The sequence below is a fragment of the Piliocolobus tephrosceles genome, chromosome 5, assembly GCF_002776525.5.
Source record: "Piliocolobus tephrosceles isolate RC106 chromosome 5, ASM277652v3, whole genome shotgun sequence".
In the NCBI taxonomy this organism is placed as follows: Eukaryota; Metazoa; Chordata; class Mammalia; order Primates; family Cercopithecidae; genus Piliocolobus; species Piliocolobus tephrosceles.
Genome location: NC_045438.1, coordinates 133,141,843 through 133,168,299, shown reverse-complemented (window position 1 = coordinate 133,168,299; position 26,457 = coordinate 133,141,843). Strand labels below are relative to the sequence as shown.

The 26,457-nt window shown below is 39.4% G+C and overlaps 1 protein-coding gene and 1 pseudogene across 2 annotated transcripts in view; one reads left to right on the top strand and one right to left on the bottom strand.

Annotated features, from left to right (window-relative positions):
- Positions 1 to 26,457, bottom strand: part of FKBP5 (FKBP prolyl isomerase 5) — a 114,673-nt gene that overhangs the window by 57,413 nt on the left and 30,803 nt on the right. For both annotated transcript variants that reach the window (XM_023212625.2, XM_023212626.2), the window contains exons 2-3: positions 10,392 to 10,515; positions 4,669 to 4,813 (exon numbers count right to left, since the gene is read on the bottom strand). In XM_023212625.2, the coding sequence (XP_023068393.1) occupies positions 4,669 to 4,813; positions 10,392 to 10,496 (250 nt within the window). In that variant the 5' untranslated portion in view covers positions 10,497 to 10,515. The remainder of the gene's footprint in view (positions 1 to 4,668; positions 4,814 to 10,391; positions 10,516 to 26,457) is intronic.
- Positions 20,000 to 20,116, top strand: LOC111543225 (annotated as a pseudogene).

Genomic DNA, 26,457 nt, shown 5'->3' with positions numbered 1-26,457 from the left:
TAACTACTTGCGTATTCTACTAATTTTTATGTTAAAAATAAGAAAAACCTCATATAATAGATAATACAGACATCCTTTCTTCTTTTTACACTAAACAAAGCAAATTATTTTTCCTGTATACTTTTTCCTCATATATTTTAGGTTTTGTTGTTTTTGTTTTTAGTTTTTTGAGACGGAGTCTCACTCTGTCGCCCAGGCTGGAGTGCAGTGGCACAATCTTGGCTTACTGTAACTTCCACCTCCTGGGCTCAAGTGATTCTCCTGCCTCAGCCTCCCCAGTAGTCTGGGATTACAGGCATATGCCACCACACCAGCTAATTTTTGTATTTGTAGTAGAGACAGGGTTTCACTATGTTGGCCAGGCTGGTCTTCAACCTCGAACCTCAGGTGATCTGCCCACGTCGGCCTCCCAAAGTGCTGGGATTACAGGCATGAGCCACTCGTTTTATTTTAAAATAGCTATAAAAGGGCTCTAATAATTATCCCTACCCCCTACCAATAGTAACTAATCATGAATTAAACAAATTAATTTACTTTTGTTTTGTTTGAGTCAGCGTCTCGCTCTGTCACCCAGGCTGGAGTGAAGGCGTGTGATCACAGCTCACTGCAGCCTTGACCTCCTGGGCGCCAATGATGTTCCCATCTCAGCCTCCTGAGTAAGCTGGCGCCACCACGCCTGGCTAATTTTTGTATTTTTTGTAGAGATGGGGTTTCACCACGTTGTCCAGGCTGGTCTTGAACCCTTGGGTTCAACTGATCCTCCTGTCTTGGCCTCCCAAACTGCCGAGATTACAGTAATTTATGTTTAAGACTATTTTAAAGTGTTTATATCTTATATTACATTGTATTTTTGTCATTTCTCTAACTACTAAGAAAACTAATCATAGGATAACCTCTCCCCACCTGGAAGGTTTATAATTTAAAAAAAAAAAAAGGGAAAAGGGAAAGAAAACAGATATGGTGGCATTATCTGTCCTGGGACAGTCTTAAGGATCAACTCTGCCAGACTAAATTGTTACACTTGAAGGCAGGGGTCATGTTTTAATTACTCTTTGCAAAGAACTATAGCACCACAATATTGTACTCAAAAAAAGAACAAAGGCATGATACAATATCGAATTTAAATGGAGTGAGAAATTTGCTCAGCTTTTCACAACCTAAATCAGCTCCTCCCTGATATCCACTCAGCAGTGGAAACTGGAAGCACTCCTCCTCTATCGCAAAGTACCAGGAAAAATCAAAGTAAGTACATTCTTAAAGTTTGCTGTCTTTCTGGCTCACACTTTTGGGGACAATTAGAAAAATTAAATATTTTAGCCTAAAAGCTTTCCTTACAAATCTCCTGAATGCTCCTCAACTGAATGTAAAAAAAAGTAAACAGATATTAAGAACATATTGGCTGAGGGCAGTGACTCATGCTTGTAATCCAGCACTCTGGGAGGCTGAGGCAGGAGGATCGCTGAAGCCTAGAAGTTCAATGCTGTAGTGAGTTATGATGCATTCCAGCTCTGATAACAGAGCAAGTCTCTGGAGAGAAAGAGAGAGAGAAGGAGGAAGAAGGAAGAGAGAGAGAGAGAGAGCCAACACAAGCGCTAGCACTTTTGATAAACCTTACTATGACATATCATTACTGGTAAGAAATGTCTTCTGTGGCCGGGCACGGTGGCTCACACCTGTAATCCCAGCACTTTGGGAGGCCAAGGTGGGCAGATCACGAGGTCAGGAGATCGAGACCATCCTGGCCAACGTGGTGAAACCCTGTCTACTAAAAATACAAAAATTAGCCAGGCATGGTGGTGTACACCTGTAATCCCAGCTACTCAGGAGGCTGAGGCAGGAGAATCACTTGAACCCGGGAGACAGAGGTTGCAGTGAGCCAAGATCACACCACTGCATTCCAGCCTGAGTGAGAGCGAGACTCCGTCTCAAAAAAAAAGAGAAATTTCTACTTATCAGGCACTCGATAAATACTGCTAACCAGGACCTACTTCATTTCTATACCTGGTTTGGGCTATGTTTTAAACCTTAAGATCTAACATAAGAAAGACTATCTGGATTTGAATCCTGGCTCTGCCACTTACTGTATAGCCTTGGGCAATTTACCAAGCTTTTCTGTACCTTAGTCTGTAATATAGTAAACAAAAAATCACATCAAACCAAAAATGGTTAATAATAGTAGGTAACCAAACCATAAAAGAAAAAATTGATAAAACTGACTTCATCAGAAGTAAAAACGTCTACTTCTCCAAAGACCAATTAAGAAAATAAAAAGGCAAGATAGACTGGGAGATCATATTTGCCAAAGTGCTTGCCCTTTTAAGTACAACTCAATAGGACAAACAACCGATGTTTTAAAATGGGCAGAAGATCTGAACAGACACTTTACAAAAGAAAACATACAAATGCCCACTAAGTACAAGAAGAGAGACCCTCAATCATCACTAGTCATCAGAGAAATGCAAACAAAACCCAAGGTGAGATACTACTTCATACTTACTAGAATGGCTAAAGTTAAAAAGATCGACAATACTACATGTTAGCAAGGATATGAAAAACTGAATAGCCCCAAATTGCAAACCACCAAATGTCCTGTTTTTGAATGGGTGAACAAACTGTGGCATTCCCAAATTGTGGAATACTTCTCAGGAATTCAACATGCAAGAATCCCAAAGTCATTATGTTAAGTGAAAGAAGTCAAACACCAAAGATAATACAAGATTCTGTTTATACGAAATTCTAGAAGAGGCAAAATTATAGGAACAGAAACCAAGTTAGTGACTGCCTGGGGCTCAGAGTCCAGGAAGGAAAATGACTGCAAAAGGACATAAAAATACTTTTTAAGATAAAGAAATTGTTTTATATTTTGATTGGTGGTAGTTACAGAACGATTATCAAAATTCATCAAACTATATACTTAAAAGGGTAAACTTTATTATATATAAATAATACCTCAATAAAAAAAAACCATTCAAAGTAGCTTTGACACAAATGTTAATATGATTGTCACCTAAATTATACTAATTGTACAAAGAACCAAAAAAATAGTAAGATTGAGGCTGGGTGCGGTGGCTCACGCCTGTAATCCCAGCACTTTGGGAGGCCGAGGTGGGTGGATCACGAGGTCAGGGGATCGAGACCATCCTGGCTAACAAATGCCCACTAAGCACAAGAAGAGAGACCCTTCTAACACGGTGTTAGCCAGGATGGTCTCGGTCTCCTGACCTCATGATCTGCCCACCTCGGCCTCCCGAAGTGCTGGGATTACAGGCGTGAGCCACTGCACCCGGACAAAAGTAGTTATTTAATAATTAATTTTAGAATAACCCCATGTTAATGTAAGTAATTTAATTTTGTACAAGGTATTTTTATATTTTGTATTTTCCAAAACAAAAACAAAATTAGTGAGACAAGTGTCATTGTTTTAGAATGCTATACATGTAGAAATATGTTTGACTTGTAACACAAGACAACCAGATTCTCATATCTATTTCTGCATTCATCTGCTGCAATTTTGGCTGAAGTACATGAAAAAAAAAATCCAAACCCACAAAGATAGTTGAAAAGGATAGGAGCCCTTTAATAACCTTTTAGATAATTGTGAATATAATTATCTGATACTACATCAAAACTGTACAAGTTGTAAGTTTCATAAAAGTCAATTACAATGTGGAAACTGAAAGTGTATCAGTGAACTTTTCATACTGTTAAATTAAAATCTGTTGTCTAACTTTGAATGAATTGTTTATTCACACATGATCTTGTAACATCTCGCATTGGTCACTGAGAAAATATTGGTTCTTAGTTATACAGATCTTCCAAATGTGGACACATTTCATTGTATATTTAAAACCACATTCATTAATACCCACTGATCTCATCAGAAGTCTTCGGAAGCTGTCAAGCACACAGTGGTAAATACGAGTTCTCCTAAACTATAATTTTTACTTGAAAACTTAATGGCAAAAAACATTGTCAGTTGTTTTTCCTTGAAGTGACAGATTCACTCCATTCATTCTCAGAAAAACACCTGCCAAATACTGAATCAAGTCTGCATAAGCAGATTTGCCCTTTCAAGTAAAAATGGTATTTCATGAAATAAATGCAGTTAGTTCAGATCTCACTAAAACAAGAGGACAAGTACTTTTCCTTGAGACAACCATCATATTTTGGGGTACAGAAGTGCTCTATATGTGCGTCCCTTTCTGTCACAGAATATCAAAGGGATGTGAAACTCAAGGATTGCGTTTTAATAAAGCTAATAATTTTTACTTCTTTATCAGGACATTCTTACGTGAAACTAGCTTTTCCTCTTATGTAAATAGTGAAGGAGTGGCAGTGGAAAATACCATGACTACTGGAAGAGCTGGTTACCACTGCCTTGATTTGTGTTAAGGAACCAGCAGTTTTTTACCACTGCAGCTTTTGTACCATCAGTGCAGATGTCAATACAGTAAAAAGTCAAATAATATCTTAGTATTGTTATGAAAATAAATGACATTTGGGACCCCCTAAAAGGATCTCAGCGAGCCCTAGGGATTCTCAGACCATTCTTTGAGTACCACTATTCTAAAATATCTTTACTTTTAGAAAGGATAGAATCCTCTGCTCCTATATATTGCAAATATAATAAAGCTAAGTAAAACACAACTCAAAAAAATACCCTCTTACTTTTGCCAAGACTAAAGACAAATGGTTCACTTCTATCATGACTGGAATCAAACTTCTTTCCATTTGACAATTTTCCTTTGTAATGGACATAAACTCTGTCTCCAATCATCGGCGTTTCCTCACCATTCCCCACTCTTTTGACAATCTAGAAAAGACAAACATTAAGAAAAAGGAGGTGAAACTTTTTACTTGTAATCAGAGAATAAAAAGGTCACACAGTCCATCCCAAGACATCCAGGCAGATATGCAAATATACTATTATCCATTCTTTCTAATGCCTTCCTTCATTCCTCACAATAACTCACTGTTAGAAAACTGTGCTTTACCAACCTACTCTTATGTTATAGCTACTTTTATTGCTAATCACACTATTTATTCCTCAAAAAAAAAAAAAAAGGCATTTGAAAATAAATTAGTAAAAATCATACTTAATACTTGAAAAAAGTAGTTCTCAACCTTTTTTCCTCAGGACCCCGTAACACCTTAAAAATTGAGGACTCCAAAGAGCTGTTGTTTATATGACATATCTATAGATATTTAGTAAAAAGGTATTTTTTTTTTTTTTGAGACAGAGTCTTGCTCGTCACCCAGGCTGGCGTGCAATGGCACGATCTTGGCTCACTGCAAGCTCTGCCTCCTGGGTTCACGCCATTCTCCTGCCTCAGCCTCCCGAGTAGCTGGGACTACAAGCGCCCACCACCACATCCAGCTAATTCAAAGAATTAACCAATAAATCCTGTTCATTGGTTTAATGCCCTGTTTTGACACTAAACTCTCATAACACAGACTTGTGAGCTAGTCCATGTATGCACTGACTTAGACCAGAAAGAATGGTGGACTTTTAAAAATATTCAAAAAGAAGCTTAAGTAAAACTTCAAAGGTGTAGTTTTATTTCCCTCCTTTGCTAAAAACATTAGCTTCTGAATAGATTCTGCTTGTTTATTTTCAGAAAGCCCAATTTCCTGGTAAAATAGGTTACATTTCCTATTATTTGACACACAGTCTATCTGTTAAAAAAATGAGTATCATTGCACAGTTTGATATAACACTGAATAACTTGTTTTCTAGTAAAGTATTTAGCTATTGTAAAATCCAGTGTATTTATTTTGTTCTTGGCAGAGCAAGCTGCTAATGTAGTTGGTCAGTTCTGGGAAAAGAAAATCAAATCCAGGTGTGTGATGGTGTAATTTGTCAATCATCTATGCCAAATTAATCATTTTTGGTAGATAACAGACGATGGTAGCTAACATCTGATGAACATCTTTTTGGGGAAGGAGTCTGCTTTGAGTTTTATTTAAATAATTCAATGATTTGCTCCCGAATTCTTTTTTGACAAGTATACCCTCCGCCTAACATAAATATCACATAAACACTGTGAACCTAAATTCCACAGCTTTCTTAACTCAAAAGCCCAAACAACTTTATTTTATTTTTTGAGATAGGGTCTTGCTCTTTTGCCCAGGCTAGAGTGCATGCAATGGTACAATCATAGCTCGCTGCAGCCTCTATCACCCAGCACAAGTGATCATTCCACCTCAGCCTCCTGAGTAGCAGAGACTGCAGGCACATGCCACCATACCTGGCTAACTTTTTTATTTTTAGTAGAGATGAAACCTTGCTATGTTGCCCAGGCTGGTTTGGAACTCCTGAGTTCAAGTGATTCTGTGCCTCAGACTCCTAAAGTGCTGGGATTACAGGTATAAGCTACCACACCCCGCCCCAAACATTCTTTAAAGGCAAAGAAACATTACTGACTTTCTAGGACTTCAAAAGAAAAAAACAGTTTTCAAAACATCAAAAGACATTACACAATATTCTACAAGTGCTCATGTTCATGGACTGCATGTGGTATTTGGGAGGCTATGCTCAACTGTCAGCCTCGTGTGGAAGGAATCTGCATTTCTAGGACTATAAACAGTAACTGGGCATTTGGGATGAATGGCTATCAGAGAGTCAGAGAGCCATCCACACCAGCAAGTGGTACTATGGTATCACTTCAGGCTTCCCTAGCAAGATGAATTTGTGCCTAAATCTAGAGTTGCCTTAAGGACACAATCTAGGTTCTATTCATTTTTAAAATATAAATTCAATTTTTATCTTCCTCGGATAGTTACTGAATTTCCAAACCAGCACTGTTTTTTTTTTTTTAAATACGTAATAGTTAATAAGATAGATTACTATAGGACAGGCACTATACTAAGTGCTTCACCTAATCCTAGTAACTCTATGAAACTGATGGCATTATTATTCTAATTTTAAAAACAGGAATTTAATCACAGAGAGGTTAACTAAATTGCCCTAGCTCGCACAGTTACTAGACCTATTTAAATCTTAACCAAAAGCCTCACGGTGAAATCCGAGGCTCTAGACAATGATAAATGATATAATTTAAAGGGCTTCAAATCGCCAACATTTCTTAATAAGCCTAAAAATCTTGCAATTAGATTTACTCCCTAGAACAAAACAGGGTCTGAGGCAAGTTGGGGATCATGTTCTCTGGGTGTGGGCACCCTGAAAAGATGAAAGGGGAAGTCTTAAACAGAGACAGGGAGACACTGAGGACAGCCCCGAAGTCTCCACTGTGTCTAGAAGCTTCCTGGTATTTAGGATGAGCAACTATAGCTACAAGGTTGAGAAGTCCTCTAAAAGAAAACAATAGTATGTAAATCTATAGCATAAAGCCCTTATTCTATAGCTGCAAGTCTCCAAAATTTGACTTGGTACATAATGGCAATTCATATATATTCAAAAGAGAGCCAGGCACAGAAGAAAGGCTTTCACATAAGCAAGGTTAGACAAAACAAAAATTCTTATTTGCTACTGCTGGCACAGGAGATATTAAAACGCAGCATCCTGGTAATAATTTAGAATGCATCAGAAAATCTTTTCAGGAAAAACAAAACTTAACTATACAAAACCTGTATGTGTTAACAACGTTGTAGGAGAAATAACTACTTAATGGGACTAAAGCCACTTAAGCTTTCTCAGACTCAGTTTATTCACTTACAAGATGGAAGAATCAAGAGATGCTCTGATTGTCTTACCACATTGTTGTAAGAAACAAACGAACAAAAAAATTCGTGTGAAAATGATTAACTATACAGTAAAGAAACACACGCAGTCATGCATTGCTTAAGGACAGGGGTATGTTCTGAGAAATGTGTCCTTAGGTGATCTCATCCTTGTGTGAACATCGCAGAGTGTACTTACACAAACTTTGATGGCCTGGCCTACTAGTACACACCCACATTAGTTTGGTTTGGCCTATTGCTTCCAGGCTACAAACCTGTACACCGTGTTACCGCACTGAATACTGCAGGCAATTGTAAAACAGTGGTATTTGTGTATCTAAACATATCTCAACACAGAAAAAGGTACAGTAATAAAAGGTATAAAAGAAAAAAAGTGTACACCTATACAGAACACTTACCATGAATGGAACTTGCAGGACTGGAAGTTGTTCTGGATGAGTCAGCAAGTGAGTAGTGAGTGAACATGAAGGCCTAGGATATTACCATACACTACCATAGACTTTATAAACACTGGATACCTAGACTACATTTATTTTAAAATTTTTTCTTTCTTTAATAATAAATCAATCTTAGCTTACTGTAACATTTTTACTGTGTAAACTTTATGACTTTGTTTTAGCTTTGACTCTTCTAATGACACTTAGAACACAAACACACTATATAGCTGTACAAAAATATTTTCTTTCTTTATATCCTTATTCTATAAGCATTTTTCTATTTTTAAAATTTTTTATTCTTTTACTTTTTAAATTATTTTTTGTTTAAAACAAAGACAATCACATACATAAACTTAGGCCTGCAGAGGGTCAGGATCATCAATATCACTGTCTTCCACCTCTACATCTTGTCCCACTGGAAGGTCTTTAGGAGAATAACATGTATGGAGCTGCTGTCTCCTATAACAACAATGCCTTCTTCTTGAATACCTCCTGAAGGACCTGCCCAAGGCTGTTTCTTGTTTGTTCATTGGTGTTTAAGACAGGATCTCCCTCTCTCACCTAGGCTAGAATGCAGTGGTATGATCATAGTTCATTGCAGCTTGGAACTCCCAGGCTTACGTGATCCTCCTGCCTCAGCCTCCTGAGTAGTAGAGAGTACAGGTACATGCCACTAGGCCTGGCTAATTTTTTAATTTTTTTTTTCTACAGATAGGGATCTTACTATGTTGCCCAGGCTGGTCTTGAACTCCTGGCCTCAAGTGATCCTCTTGCCTTGGCTTCTCAGGGTGCTGGGATTACAGGCATGAGCCACCGCACTCAGTCAAGGGTGTTTTACAGTTAACTTTTTAAAAAAATAAGTAGAAGCACACTCCAAAATAACGATAGAAAGTATAGTAAACACATAAACCAGTAATATAAACATTTATTATCAAGTATTATGTACTACACATAACTGCATGTGACTGCAGCGCAGTAGGTTTGTTTACACCCACATCACCACAAACACGTAATATACTATATTACCATGTTACAACAGCTATGACACCACTAGGCCATAGGAACTTTTCAGCCCCATTACAATTTTATGGGACCACCGTTGAAGGTGCGGTCTGTCACTGACAGAAATGTCATTATATGGTGAATTACTGTATAGTGTTTAATAAGTGGGAAAGCTAATTCAAAAGTAAGACATATTCTCTGAGGAAATCTCAAAAGATATCTTCACTGTACATAGGAACAATATTTACATATAAAAATAAACCCCTTCGGGCTGGGCATGGTGGCTCACACGTATAATCCCAACATTTTGGGAGGCCAAGGCAGGCGGATCACCTGAGGTCAGGAGTTCAAGACCAGCCTGGCCAACATGGTGAAACCCTGTCTCTACAAAAATACAAAAATTAGCCAGGCATGGTGGCAGGTGCCTGTAATCCCAGTTACTCGGGAGGCTGAGGCAGGAGAATTGCTTGAACTCAGGAGGCGGAGGTTGCAGTGAGCTGAGATTGCAACATTGCACTCCAGCCTGGGCAACAGAGGGAGACTCTTGTCTCAAAATAAAATAAAATAAAATAAACCCCTTTGAATTTTTCAAGTTAGCTTTTCTTTCCTTAAAAAGTCTTAAAATTGTCATTAGCTAGCTTTAGTGTACTAAAAGGATACATTAAAATAGTAACCTATTTGTATGCTCTGAGAATAGGGAAACATAGCCCTTTAGAGTGAGATATAACTTGGACCTGAACCCCAGGTAAATCTGCATTACTAAGATATATGATGTTGGGCACGTTAATTTACCTAGCCCAGTCTCAATTTCAACATCTATAATCTGGGATTAGAAATTAAAATATCTAGCTGGGCGCAGTGGCTCGTGCCTATAATCTCAGCTACTCAGAAGGCTGAGGTGGGAGGATCGCTTGAGGCCAGGATTTCAAGACTTGCCTGAGCAACATAATGAGATACCCTCTCTCAAAAATTTAATTAATTAATTTAAAAAGAAAATCTCAGCTACTCAGGAAGCTGAGATGGGAAGATCACTTGAACCCAGGAGTTCAAGACCAGGCTGGGCAACGTAACGAGACTCGACTCTTAAAAAAAACCTTGAGGTTATGAAGACAAAATGAGAATCTAGCTCTACTGTTTAGCACTTAGTAACCCTCAATAAACACTATCCACCCCAGTCCCCCTCAGAAAGAGTATAAACAATCTTTCCAGACAGCAGATTTCCTTGTATGTCATTCAGCTTTGTGGCCTCACCTTTAATACTCCCCTGTCTTTTTTGGAGGTAATATCCTCTCCCTGCTCAGCAACAGTGGCTGTGGGGCTTTCTCCACTGTTCTTGGCACCTTCATCAGTAGTCATTGTCTTTTAAGTAGAGAACCTGGTAAGAAGAAAAATATTTTAGCTAGGAAAAATATCACTTCTTTATGAATCTTGAATGTCCCTGGGAACTGAGCTCTACCTAACCTAAGATTTACTTAGGGCCAATAAGCTTAGATACTGAAAACGAAAACAAAGGCATTTGCTATGAGCGTGTATTGATGTCATCGGGCATGTAAATAAAACATCATCCAATTCTTTAATTTCCCATCTAGCTCTGGTCTCAAAACAGAGAACAGTACAAGTCAGGTTGGGTAGTGATTACATTCCTTAACATAACATGGTGAGAAGCAGTTCCTTCACAACTTTGAAAACATCCTTTTTCTGTAGCCATATTCTTGACAGAGGACCTTATCAGTTCTTAATAAAAGAAGTGACAATATATCAATCACAGTGAGACATAGAGCAGGCTTAGAATCTGACAGACCCAAGTCTGGGTCCTAGCTCCAGCTCTTGACATTTCCAATTTCCTTAATCTTGCTGAGCCTTCCTTTCTCATCTGCAAAATGGACACTATTATGCTATTCATAGAGTTACAGTGAGGCAGCAGTGAGGTAACATTTGTTGAAAGATTAGCACAGATTGGTAACTTAAACATGTTTAACCATTTATCATCCTGATTGGGCCTTCTGTAGGGTCATTTTTCATCTCCTGCCCAAAATACCTACAGAATGTTCTTCCATGTAGCATTCAAGGCCCTTCACAATCTGGCCCTAATCTATCTTTCAGTTCTAGCTGCCACTATTTTCTTTTACTTTCTTTCATGCAGCTCATGCTCTAGCCAAACTAGGCCAATTCCACTTCTACAACAAGCCCAGGTCTTTCCCATAGTCATTCTTCTGGTCACTCCCTTTCTTGTTTCCAAAACATCCACCTCCCTCAAATGCTACTTCTATCATACCAACCTTGACCCTCTATTTGTAGGCCATTTTGCCCTTTTATGTACTTCCTTAGCTCTTCTATCGATTTGTTGTCTGTAAGAGATTTATAAGTCTATGCGCCTGTTAGGTTTAAAAGATCCTTCAGAGCAAGGTCCATGTTTTGTTCATATTTAGATTCCCTAGAATGCCTCTTACCTAACCAACATGGCACATGTATACATATGTAACAAACCTGCACGTTATGCACATGTACCCTAGAACTTAAAGTATAATTAAAAAAAAAAAAAAAAAAGAATGGTAAGACAAAAAGTGCAAGGAATCTGTAATGGAATTTGGGGGGTTCTCCCTCTGCTCCTTACAAGCTGTTTGATGTTGGCTACCTTAACTTCTCTAAGACTTTTTTCCTTACCTATGTGATTAGAATAAAAATACCTGTTTTCACAGATAATCTTCTGGATGAAGTGGTATAATGTGTATTTTTAAGGTATACTATTCAAATGTTAGTTCTTATTGTTATTGTTATTGTTATTGTTGGTCACCTGAGAGACATTTTTTTCATGCAAGGCAAGCCAATGTAACCAACAGGCTAATCACAGGCTAAACAAAACACACCTAGCCACTGCCATGATGAATTCCAACTGCTCCCTGCTTGGGCAGGGAAAATCAAGAAGGAATCACTCCTACAGCTATTACACATTAGGCTAATAACAAACTTAAGGCACCCTAAAGTCATCTCCTGAGCCTTCTTGTCCACAGAGTCAAACAGTCTTTATGCACTTGTGGAAAATGTCTTATTGATACAATTGTAACCAGACAACGAAAACATACATTGTAGTGTTTTAACTCATTTCCAAATGACCACTATTGATTTCAGTTCAACAAAGACACAAATCCAATTGTTGTGCCCAAAATCTTCAAAGAGAACACCAAAAACCAGGGGCTAAGTCCCTCTGCTTTAGTTTCTAGTACAGTTTATACCAAACATAAAAGATCCAAATGTTTGGCTCAGGATAAGGGAAAGGCCAGAACAAATCGTTCTCAAACAAACAACAAAAATTATGTACCTAGCTCTACATGAGGCTGGCTAGATAATCAGGAAAATCAGAAGAACGGCATTGGTTCCCAGCTTCTAGAAACTCACTGCTTATAACATGCTTCTGTGATGCACAGAAACTTGTAAAAGGCACCTCGATAACAGAGGGAAAAGATCTCTTAAATATTTGGAGGGTCCTGGACTATGCCTGGCAAAATATATGCACACAAAAAAATTTCCTGGGGATTCACAGAGATGCTGACATCCATCAATAGATCTCTGGGTAAACCTGGGTGTAAAGCATTGAACAAATTAAAACCACCAGGTGAGAGGTTGTTGGCAAAGTACCCCACAGATAACTAATTATTAAAAAAGAAAAAGGACCTTTCAAATAAAATGATCTGACTGATACCACTTTAACAAGTGATCTGCATCATAACCAAACTCTGCATCACCAATAATGAAAAAAACTGCTATTACTCTGTCTCCTAATATGATGTAGTGATGTGATACAGATGTGCTATCATCTATGTGGTATCCCTATCAAAAATGTTTAACCGGAAACTAATCAAGAAGAAAAGACAAAAATAGATTGTGGAGCATTCTACAAGACCACTGGCCTAGACTCTTGAAAAATGTTAATGACATAAAGAACCAAAAAGGTGGTGTGCGCCTGTAGTCCCAACTACTCAGGTGGCTGAGGTGGAAGGATATTGATTGAGCTCAGGCGTTTGAGGCTGCAGTGAACGGTGATCATGTCACTGTACTCCAGCCTGGGCCAAAGGGTGAGACCCCATCTCTTAAAAGATAAAAAAAGAGAGAGAGAGAGAGAGAGAGACGGGAGGTCTGTTCCAGATTGAAGGAGACTATAGAGATATGACAACCAAGCGTAATCAGTGATCCTTGGCTGGATCCTGGATTAAGGGACAAAATATGTAAAGAACTTGGAAAAGGAGACTGTGTATTAGCTTATTATTACTATATGTTAGCCTTCTGGAGTGTGATATAGTATTATGGTTTTATGTGGAGTAATATCCTTGTTCATAGGAGACACATGCTGTAGTATTTAGGGGTGAGGTGTCATGATATCCGCAACTTGCTTTCAAATCATTCAGAGTGCTAGAGAGATCGCACATGCACAAATGTCACCAAAAAAATGAAAACAAACCACTGAGCAAACATGACTACAACACATCCAAAGACAATGCTTTCTTTTGAATGTTCATCATTTGGAGTTCAGCTAAATTTTTAAATGAAAATACTGTCAATGAAGAAATGTTTTCAGGCTGGGCACAGTGGCTTATGCCTGTAATCTCAACACTTTGGGAAGCTGAGGCGGGTGGGATCACTTGAGGCCAGGAGTTTGAGACCAGTCTGGCCAACATGATGAAACCCCGTTTCTACTAAAAATACAAAAATTAGCCAGGCATGGTGGCACATGCCTGTAATCCCAGCTACTCGGGTGGCTGAGGCACAAGAATCGCTTGAACCTGGGAGGCAGAAGTTGCAGTGAGCCGAGGTCATGCCACTGCACTCTAGCCTGGACAACAGAGCAAGACTCTGTCTCAAAAAAGAGAGAGAGAGAAAAAAAAAGAAACATTTTCTTTTGGTTCTCACACCTTGCTATTTTGAAAACAATGGCTTGTTTAAATCCAAGTAAATAGGCAACCTGTATAAGCTGATTTACTAGCTTTCTAAATCCCATTTGATAAAGGAATTAGCTCTTCATTTTTTGGCTCCAGCACTTCAAGGGATGCAAGTCATCTCAGTAATCTCAGAGGATGGCTCTTGTCAGTGGTACTGAGTCCATATGAAGAGAAGTACTATGAATAATTAAAACACAAAGATAAAAACAACAAGAAAACAAACTTTTGAACTTTCAAAAGCAGATAAAGCTGGAAGAATAAAGAAATAAACTGAATTTTCCAAGTATTTCCCCTTAATTCCAGCTAAGCCATTAGGAGTATAGGTTTTTGTAAGCTAACAAAACAAATGAAACTTTTTCCTTGATTGAATGTTATATAAAAACGACAGTAAGGACAGACAATTCCTAAAAACTGTAATGACACACTGAGACCGTTTCACCGTTTTTCTGAGAGAGACTTTTCTTCTTTCCCTCACCCTAGGTTTATTCTGGATTTAATATCACTATGTAGCTATGGATATTAATCTATGATAAAGCTTATTGTGCTGAACTGTCCAAAGGCGAAAAATTGCTACCCAGTACATCAGAAAGGGAACACACAGTTCGTTCTGTTGTAAAATGGCAGATAAGCATACACTCTCCAAAGTGCTAGTCAGCAAACACCTGAGACATAACAGAAAAATGAGAACACACTTAATATTTTATCAACAGTGTACTGAAAACTTCAGTTAACATAACTAAACTATCAGGTCCCCCAAATGAGAAGTCATTTTAAAGCCATATCCACCAATTCCCTATGTGTATTACGTAAATTACTGTATTGTTCTTTGTTAAAATATCAGTGTCTTGCCTCAGATTATGCTACTAACAGGAGAGTTTTCAGAAAGATATTTCTTTGGTAAACTTATTTTTCTTCTCAGTACAAGTAATTACTGAAGAAAACAAAGCTAACAGACCACACTTTCCCTGACTCTGAGTGCTGAGTTGGATAAATTACTGTTTTTAAGTAAACAGAAAGCAAAGGATTATATTAAAACAAACAAACAAAAAAGCCAGAAAATATTAGACTATCCAAATGTTACTATTACATACTAAAGGATGAACCTGAATACAGTATTATTCCCCTTAATATGATTTTACCCTATTTGGCCTCAAAAAAGTTGAACGACAGGATTAAGTCATCAACTTCCTCTCCCCAGGAAGATGCTGGGATGACAAGAAAGTTTTTAAAATTTGCAAAACTCTGAGGTGGAAAACAAGTGTTCCTAACTGAACCAGAACTTTGGGGGAATTTCTGAACACTACACAGCAGATGAGGTCAGATCGAAGGAGAGAGCAAAGAAGAGAAAGTTGCCTCCCAAACACCAACTGTTAAGAGCAGCTCTTCCCAGGAGAGGCTGGAGAAGCTCTAGGTCTGGGGTCAGCCCCAGAAAGCAGGAGTGAGCTAGGGGGACGCACTGGAGAGCGGCATCTGGGGGAAAAAGCAGAACCTGTGTTTGGATCAGTTAGGCCAGGTAGGTTTCTTTCCCTCCAGAGTGCACACTGCGGCTCCCATCTCTTCTTCTCTGGAAGACATAATAATCCTTATTTTTGGAGTTCAGACCCATTGCAAGGATATGTCAAGGTACTTGTCTTCTTTCCTTAATTCCTGCAGGGGCCTTGATATTCTGGCCCTTAACTGCTAAAGACAAGTCTTTGCAGAATCTCCAGAAAAATTTTCTAGCATTATTTCTTTTCCTTTGAGGTCTCTGTCCTCTACTTCTAGAAGTATTATTAGATAGACTTTGGACATTTTGGTTTTATCCTTCAGGTTTCTTAAGTATTTTTCTAAACCTGGGCTCAACAATAGAATCACCTGAGGAACTTAAAATAGCTACTGATGCCTGGACTCCAGCCCAGAGAGTCTGGATTTAATTTGTCTGTAGTGGGGCCAGGGTAATGGTGTTTTCAAAAAGCATGTTAGATGATCCTAATGTGCAGCCAGGTATGGTTGAGAACCACTGGACATTTCTCCTGTTTTTCATCTTTGTCTCTGGTTTTATACCCTAAGAGAAAATCTTTGATGGAATTTTTATTTCTTACTGTCTCTTAAGAGACAGGGTCTTGCTCTGTTGCCCAGGCTGGAGTGCAGTGGTACCATCATAGCTCACTGCAGCCTTGAATTCTTGGGCTCAAGCAATCCTCCCCTTCAGCCACCCTAGTAGTTCAGACTACAGACATGTGCCACCACACCTAATTTTTTTTTTTTTCCAGAAGAGACAGGGTCTCGCTATGTTGCCCAGGCTGGTCTCAAAGTGATCCTGGGCTCAAGTGATCCTCCTACTTCATCCTCTCAAACTGCTAGGATTATAACAGTGAGCCACCATGCTGGGCCTGATGGAATTTTTACATCACCATTTGGTCATCAACTATGTTCAATATATCATGTAGTGTGCTCAAGGGATTTTTAGAAGAATTTAGTGGCCAGGTGAGGTGGCTCAATCCTGTAATCCTAGCACTTTGGGAGGCCGAAGCAGCCAGATGACTTGACGTCAGGAGTTCGAGACCAGCCTGGCCAACATGGAAAAACCCCCATCTCTACTGAAAATACAAAAATTCGCTGGTCATGGTGGTAGGTACCTGTAATTCCAGCTACTCGGGAGGCTGAGACAGGAGAATCACTTGAACCCCAGAGACGGAGGCTGCAGTGAGCCAAGATCGCAACATTGCACTCCAGCCTGGAAGAGAAGAGTGAAACTCCATCTCAAAAAAAAAAAAGGCCAGGCTGGGATCATGCCAGTAATCCCAGCACTTTGGGAGGCTGAGGCAGACGGATCACGAGGTCAGGAGATCGAGACCATCCTGGCTACATGGTGAAACCTCGTCTCTACTAAAAATACAAAATATTAGCCAGGCATGGTGGCGAGCACCTGTAGTCCCAGCTACTTGGGAAGCTGAGGCAGGAGAATGGCGTGAACCCAGGAGGCAGAGCTTGCAGTGAGCCAAGTTTATGCCACTGCAGTCCAGCCTGGGCGACAGAGCAAGACTCTGTCTCAAAAAAAAAAACAAAAAAAAAAACGAATTGCGTAATAATGTTTTTTATTTTACATTTTCTTATCGGATTGCTCACTTTCTTAGCACTTAGTCTTTACTATGTAGATGCAATTACCTCTGAAATCTTTCTGAAGATACTACTGAGAAAATGGAACATTTCTTAGAAGTATTTGGCTAAAAGGTTTTTTTTTTTTTTTTTTTTTTTTTTTTAAGGAAAAAAATGCCTCGACCTTCTGGGAGGTGGCATTTTGTGTATCCTCTAGCGTCTCCCAAGAACACTAGGCAGTGGGGATTCTCTGAAGTTGGAGAAGGTAAGAAGTGAAAATAAAGGCCGGGCGCGGTGGCTCAAGCCTGTAATCCCAGCACTTTGGGAGGCCGAGACGGGCGGATCACGAGGTCAGGAGATCGAGACCATCCTGGCTAACACGGTGAAACCCCGTCTCTACTAAAAAAACACAAAAAAACTAGCCGGGTGTGGTGGCGGGCGCCTGTAGTCCCAGCTACTCCGGAGGCTGAGGCAGGAGAATGGCGTAAACCCGGGAGGTGGAGCTTGCAGTGAGCTGAGATCCGGCCACTGCACTCTAGCCCGGGCGACAGAGCAAGACTCCATCTCAAAAAAAAAAAAAAAAAGAAGTGAAAATAAGAGAAAGATAGCATATTGTGAACATGAAAGTTAAAAGTAGAAGAGAGATGTATAGAGAGGCAGAAGTCACAGGTAAGAAGTTTGATACTTATACTATGGTTATAAAGGGGAAACAAGAAATGCTTTGGGTGAAAAGGAAGTAGAGAGCAAAGGCTTGAGAAAAGAACCAGACAGGCTTAAATGCATATAGGGAAAAGAATCAAGGGGAGATGAAAAAGTCATGATGCAAGAACAGGAAGAATGCAGGCATGGATCTGTTCATCAACTAAACACAGATCACTTAGTTCCAGCCAAATTTTAACTGTATGGCTAAATAAAAGTATTTCAAAGTTTTTCCTTAAGAGGATGGTCATGGGAATGTTAGAGTAAAATTTGGCAAATGCATACTTATAAAAATATACAGTTTTTAAAAACGATGAGATAAATCTATACAGTAGAGAATCATTTAGCTAAGAGTCTAAACAAAAACATCCAAACAACTGAATTGGGAAAATATTTTGTAAATGTTCATCCATTACAAAAGAATGTCAGGCGCAGTGGCTCACACCTATAATCCCAGCACTTTGGGAGGTCAAGGCTTGAGTCTAGGAGTTCAAGACCAGCTTGGGCAACACAGTGAGACCCGATCTCTGCTAAAAATAAAAAATACACGCCTGTGGTCCCGGCTACTGGAGAGGCTGAGGCAGGAGTATCAGGCCACGGTTGCACCACTGCGCTCCAGCCTGGGCAACAGAGCAAGATATTGTCAAAAAAAAAAAAAAAGGAAAAAAGAATAGCATTGTAGTAAATGAAGTGTATTGTTATGGTGCATAGTGCCCGGTGATGATCTGGTTATCTGGACCATTAAAAAAAAAAAAAGTCAGTTGATGATGCCACAATGGGCTAATACATGTAACACAAACAGTGTAATTTTTTTTTTCTTTTAATCTTTTGAGACAGAGTCTTGCTCTGTTGCCCAGGCTGGAGTACAGTGGCCTGATCTTCACTCACTGCAATCTCCACCTCCTGGGTTCAAATGATATTCCTGCCTCAGCCTCCTGAATAGCTGAGATTACAGGCGTGAGCCACCAATGCCCAGCTCATTTTTGTATTTTTAGTAGAGATGGGGTTTCGCCATGTTAGCCAGGCTGGTCTCGAACTCCTTGAGCTCAAGTGATCCGCCTGCCTCAGTCTCCCAAAGTGCTGGGATCACAGACATGAGCCACCGCACCTGGCACAAACAGCGTAATTTATAGCAATTATTTGCAGCCACCAACCATGGTTCCCAGTTGTTTGTAGATTTTGGTGGGTGTGATCATTTTAGAGCACTGGATTACAATTATGCAAATATTATTCATTACATGCCAAAATGTCTTTTTCATTGTTTCCCTTTAAGACAGCTAACCTCGGAAAATATCACTAATATGGAGCAGGTGGGGTCTTACCCATTCCACATAAACAATCGTCTAATAATCACATGAAAAGGCAGATGGATTTTCAAGATGTACTGTTAAGTGAATGGTGAGTTGCAGAATGATTTGTAACATGATCCTGTTTCCAAGGGGGAAAAAGTATATATGTGTTTGTATATTTGCTTATTTATACAAGTTTGGAAAGATAACTTACCCAACTACTAAAACAGTGTTACCTCTGGAGAATGAGATTTGGGAGGATAAGAAGGAATTTTCACTTCTTAGATTTTATTTTTATATTATTTAAATAGTTTAACATTAAACATGTATTACCTTCATGATCTTTTTAAACTTAGGGAAAAAAAGATGAAACATTTCATGGTTCCACTCATCAGGACTTTGTATTCTTTCTCTTCAATTTAATTCAAACATTTTAGAGTGCTTTTTATGGAGAGCAAGAGAACTCTGGCTGGGGTGTGTTGAGCAAGGGATGCTTGTGCGATGTCCAGAAGGTTATCAGAGATAAGGCCTGAGCTCAGGAGAGAAGTGTGGGTGACATGTCGAGGAGTCATCAGATTCTACACAATAATTAAGATAAAAAGTACTGTTGCAATTATGTACTTACTAAGCAAATAAAACCGTGGCTTTCAAACTTTTAATGTCCAAGTCTCACTTCTGATTAGGTTGAGCATTCCTAACTGGAAAAATCCAAAATCCAAGATGCTCCAAACTCTGAAACTTTTTGAATTCTAACATGATGCCACAAGTGGAAAACTCCACACCTAACACTTCTGCTTTCTAATGGTTCAAGGTACACAAATTTTATTTCATGCACAAAATTATTAAAAATATTGTATACTGCACTGTTTTTAACTTGTGGACAAAGACTTATGAATAAGTGCAAAAAATAAATCCTCTTTTGCAACCCCGAACTCATTGTTCAGTATGAGTTTTGATACACATAAGAAGGGATATTATGATACCTGAGACAGTTACCTGATGGGAGTACTGATAGCCATAAAGGTTGGTTCCAGGCCAGGCACAGTGGCTCAAGCCTGCAATCTCCACACTGAGGCGGGAGTATTGCTTGAAACCAGGAGTTCAAGACCAGCCTGGGCAAGAAAGTAACAAACACCTCATCCTCACAAAAATTTAAAAATTAGCTGGGTACTGGGGCATGTGCCTGTAGCTGCAGCTACTCAGGAAGGGGAGGCTGACGCAAAAGGACTGAGCTCAGGAGTTGGAGGCTGCACTGAGCTTTGATGGCACCACTGTACTCCAGTCTGGGTAACAAAGACAGACCCTGTCTCTTAAAAAAAAAAAAAAAAAAGACTGATTCTAGGACTGTAAAATAGATACACAGCATGGGATATAAGGGAAATCCTCAGCAGTATTAATTTTGCATTACAATTTCATGTTGACGATACATACGATGGCTTTTTGTTTTAATGGCTTTCATCTTGAGAACATGATGTCTAGAGTTAAAGGTACTGGCATATTCCACACATCTGTACTATTCCTGAGTGTGATCGCTTAGGAACGAATATGATTTGAGCTCATTCATGTTAAGAGAGGGTGTCAAATTGAGAACCAGGCAGACCCACACCTACAGTGAAAAGGACCCTAAAGTAAACTGGTTGAAGAAATTATATCCCAAAGATTCCTGGCGAATTTTGAAGTCTTCATCAGTATATCCCTATTAAAAGGAGATGACAGAAGCCAAAGTAAAAGAATTATGGGCTCAGGCCGGGCGCGGTGGCTCAAGCCTGTAATCCCAGCACTTTGGGAGGCCGAGACGGGCGGATCACGAGGTCAGGAGATCGAGACCATCCTGGCTAACACAGTGAAACCCCGTCTCTACTAAAAAATACAAAAAAACTAGCCGGGCGACGTGGCGGCGCCTGTAGTCCCAGCTACCAGGGAGGCTGAGGCAGGAGAATGGCGTAAACCCGGGAGGCAGAGCTTGCAGTGAGCTGAGATCCAGCCACTGCACTCCAGCCTGGGTGACAGAGCAAGACTCCGTCTCAAAAAAAAAAAGAATTATGGGCTGACAGACAACTGGATTAAAATAAGCATCAGTTTCATTAAAAAGGGCTAACTTGAAGATAAATCTTTTGATTGCAGCTTTTTAGTGGATCTAAAGTGGCCTTGATGGACAGTGGAAGAAATCATAACATGGAATTCCTTGAATAAAAATGTACTGACTTTAAAAAATAACAAATTAAAAATAAAAAAATAAAAATATTGTATAACATTACCTTCAGGTTGTGTGTATAAGTACATATGAACATAAATAAATTTCATGTTTACACCTGGGTTCCATCCCCAAGATACTGTATCTCATGTATACACGTATGTACATATGGTCAATTGACAATGTCACAATGGGCTAATACATGTGATACAGTGTGGTTTGTCATAGTTATTTGCAACAAACAACCACAGTTCCTTATTGTTTGTAGATTCTGGTGGGTACAATCATTTTAGAACACTGGATTAAAATTATGCAAATATTATGCATTACATGCCAAAATATCTTTTTTCTCTTAGAGAAATATGCAAATATTTCAAAATTTGAAAAAATCCAAGATCCAAAACACTTCTGGTCCCAAGCATTTTGGATAAATGATACTTGACAACCTGCAGTACTTTTGGCAGCATAACTGAATAATTAAAACTCAAATCGTCACTAAACAAGTCAGCAAGACAACTATGATGGATTTTAAAAGATCTACAACACTTAGAAAGTGTCTGAAGTTACTGCACTATTCCTCTCATTGTCTTTTAATACCATACCATACTATTGTTCAAATAAAACTATTTACTGCTCTTTTACCCCTTGAAGCAAACTGAATTCTTCTCTGGTACTTTCCTTCTTGACTTTATGCATTGCTTTTTTTTTTTGAGATGGAGTCTTGCTCTTGTTGCCCAGGCTGGAGTGCAATGGCACGATCTCAGCTTACTGCAACCTCCGCCTCCCGGGTTCAAGCGTTTCTCCCGCCTCAGTCTCCCGAGTAGCTGGAATTACAGGCATGCCAGCTAATTTTATGCCTCTTATCTCTCATAAGCTGTATCCAGCTTTGCACCAAGACAAGAGACCCCTTAGCTCAAAGGTGCATCCGATAGGCATCACTGTTAAAGTCAGGGCAGCAGCTGGGTCCAGTGCCACGTGCTGTATGTACCTCCAGCAACTTTGGAGGTTGAGGTGGGAGGATCGCCTGAGCCCAGGAATTGGAGTCTAGCCTGAGCAACATAGTGAAACCCTGACTCTTAAAAAAAAGTAGTTGTGAGCCAGGCTCAGTGGCTCACGACTGTAATACCAGCACTTTAGGAGGCCGAGGCGGGCAGATCACTTGAGGCCAGGAGTTCGAGACCAGCCTGGCCAACATAGTGAGACTCCATCTCTAAAAAGAAACAGAAATTTAAAATAATAATAATAAATTAATTGAAAGCTGAAGGATAAGTAGAAGCCATTCAGCTATTTATTCAACAAATATCTACTGAACACCTACTATGTGCCGGGCACTGTTGTAGTGGAGATACAGCATTAAACAACAGGAAACAATTTCTGTCTCCATAGAACTTACATTTTGATAAGGGTGAAGACAGTAGGAATGAGCCCCTATTATTTGTCTAGGTTTTTTATAGAAAGTCAAATTTCTACCTGTGCCACAGGGTAGAGTACCTTGACGTGATTCACTAGGGCTGAAGAGTTTGGTCCTAAGTCTCCTGATGTTTTCTAGGAACCAGCCAACAAGGTAACATATGAGAAAAGTCTATAAACACTATACATACAGAGAATGTGTCCTATTCATTCTGTACTCCCACCACCTAGTATAAGTAAATGACATAGGAGCAGTACTCAATAAATGATGAGATGAATCACAATTTTCAAAATCACAGTCAATGTAAAGAAGGCAAATATTAGACACTATAGAGTCAGTGCTGAAATACCATTACAAGCTGAGTACATTCCTTCTCTAAATTTAATCTGAAAAATCTAATCTGGAGAATTACACTGTACCTCAGTGTTCAACTATAAAAGTAAAAATAAAATTCTGTTCTAATCAGGAGTACTGATTAAGAACACCCAAGCATAATTAAAATCTATCTCTGAAGTGCATTATAAGAATATGTCTGTGCATACACAACACACAGAGAATTACGTTATTAACTGGATTAGTGTGGTTTAAATACGGACAATCAAGAACAGAGGACCACACCTAGCTGCCAATATTTGAGTATACATTTACTAGCAACTGGAGGAAGAGATGTTTCAGACTTGAGACGCAGAGTGAAAAAAACCCAAGACAAAAGTTTTACGTAATACTGCATCCTCTTATAGTACTATCTCATTAAAACACTATTATAGAAATTGTTTCCCGGCCGGGCGCGGTGGCTCAAGCCTGTAATCCCAGCACTTTGGGAGGCCGAGACGGGCGGATCACGAGGTCAGGAAATCAAGACCATCCTGGCTAACATGGTGAAACCCCGTCTCTACTAAAAAATACAAAAAAACTAGCCGGGCGAGGTGGCGGGCGCCTGTAGTCCTAGCTACTCAGGAGGCTGAGGTAGGAGAATGGAGTAAACCCAGGAGGTGGAGCTTGCAGTGAGCTGAGATCCGGCCACTGCACTCCAGCCTGGGCGACAGAGCAAGACTCCGTCTCAAAAAAAAAAAAAAAAAAAGAAATTGTTTCCCAAAGTCCATTATATGCCTAAGAGAAAAATTGTACAAGAATAACATTTTGAGTCTGTGTAGAAAGAATTAAAAACCTTGGCCATCTTAAATCCCCACCATGAAAATATGGAAGGAAGAAAAGGCCAGTAAACTCAGATCTACCATTAACTAGCTGTGGAATCTTTGGCCCTCACTCAGTTTTTCTATCTATACCTTTCGGGGGTTAGACTAGAATCATATCTAAGGTTTATTCCAACTCTATTATTTTGTATTTATTCATTAAAAAGTAACTTATAAATATACGTTTTACTTCTGGGGAAAATGAGGTTTGTTATGTGGAAGGAAAAACAATTCCCAAGGGATAGAAAGTTATCTTAACAATACAGAGTTCACTTTCCATTGCAATCCTCTGGCACAATATGAATTCTGAGTTTTACCCACTTACATATGGTATTAGTTATCTAAAGATGCCATACAAATTAACACAAACAGTCTGGGCAAAGTGGTTCATGCCTGTAATCCCAGCACTTTGGGAGGCCGAGGCAGGTGGATCACTTGAGGTCAGGAGTTCGAGATTTGAGACCAGCCTGGCCAACATAGTGAAACCCCATCTCTACCAAAAATACAAAAATTAGCCAGGCATGGTGGCGCGTGCCTGTAATCCCAGCTACTCGGGAGGCTGAGGCAGGAGAATCACTTGAACCCGGGAGATGGAGGTTGCAGTGAAGTGAGATCATGCCACTGCACTCCAGCCTGGGGAAACAGAGCAAGACTCCGTCTCAAAAAAAAAAAAAAAAAAAAAAAGAAAAGAAAAAGAAATTAACACAAACTTAGTGGCTGAAATAACACCAATTTATCATCTTAAAGTTCTGGAGATCAGAAGTCCAGAATGGGTCTCACTGGGCTAAAATCAAGGTGTTGGCAGGGCTGCATTCCTTCTGGAGGCTCTGGGAAAGAACTCATCTCCTGGCTTTTTCACATTCTAGAGGCTGCCCACATTTCTTGGCTGGTGGCCCCCTTCCTCCATCTTCAGCCAGGAATACTGCATTTCTTTGATCATTCTTCTGTAGCCATCTCTCTCTCTCTCTGACTATAGTTGGGAAAGTTCCTCCACTTTTAAGAACCCATGTGATTAAGTTGAGCCCATCTGGGTAACCCAGGATAATCTCTCCATTTCAAAGCCTTTAACCTTATTCACGTCTGCAAAGTCCTTTCTGCCCTATAAGGTAACATATTTACAAGTTCCATTTTTGAGGAGCCATTATTCTCTCTACCACCAATACCTAATCATCCAATCAAGATCATAAGAATTTATCTCAAGCTTGGAAGTCCATTGACTTCCTCCATTTTGTACTTAGGGGGTCTCACTACATTCTTTCCTTTCTTTTTCTTTATTAATCATCCAGTTGGACAACAATATTCTAATCTAAAATAAAATTTAACATTTTATATCATTCTGAAAATGCATTCAGAAATTCAGAAAACAAAGTAAAACATCTGGTTTCTCAATTTTGTAATAAAGTTATAAGGCCAGGCACAATGGCTCACACCTGTAATCCCAGCACTTTGGGAGGCTGAGGCAGGCAGACCACGAGGTCAGGAGTTCAAGACCAGCTTGGCCAACATGGTGAAACCCCGTTTCTAATAAAAAAAATACAAAAATTGGCCAGGCGTGGTGGCTCATGCCTGTAATCCCAACACTTTGGGAGGCTGAGGCAGGTGGATCACGAGGTCAGGAGATCGAGACCATCCTGGCTAACATGGTGAAATCCCGTCTCTACTAAAAATACAAAAAAAAAAAAATTAGCCAGGCATGGTGGCGGGCTTCTGTAATGCCAGCTACTCGGGAGGCTGAGGCAGGAGAATGGCGTGAACCCAGGAGGCGGAGCTTGCAGTGAGCCGAGACCACACCACTGCACTCCAGCCTGGGCTTCAGAGCAAGACTCCGTCTCAAAAAAAAAAAAAAAAAAAAAATAGCTGGGCGTGGTGGCGTGTACCTGTAGTCCCAGCTACTCAAGAGGCTGAGGTGGAAGAATCGCTTGAACCCTGGAAGCGGAGGTTGCACTGAGCTGAGATCACGCCACTGTACTCCAGCTTGGGCGACAGAGTGAGAGTCTGTCTCAAAAAAAATAATAATAGGCAAATCTGCTATATATAATGCATGAGTTACCTCAAAACCAATCACTGAAAAATTATTTTAAAAATTAGTCTCAATCCCTTATGTGATTCTGAAATTTGAGCAGCATGCTATAAACATTGAAGAACACATGAAGTATATATTTTTTTTTACAGATTTTGAGACATAATTAAGCTACGACAAATTACACATTTAAAGTATACAATTCGATAAATTCTGACATATGTACATATATCCACGAAGTCATCATGACAATTAAGATGATGAACATACCTATTACTCACAAATATTTCCCGCATAAGTCATCCGTTTGCAACTCAGGTCTCCAGGCAATCTGATCTGCTTTTTGAGTAGATTTTATAGAATTCCATATAATGTGCCATTTTTTTCTGGCTTCATTTCCTTACTATAATTATATTGAGAATAAAATAAGTTGTATCAATTGTTCATTCCCTTTTATTGTTGAATAGTATTCCATCGTATGAACATACCACAAATGTCC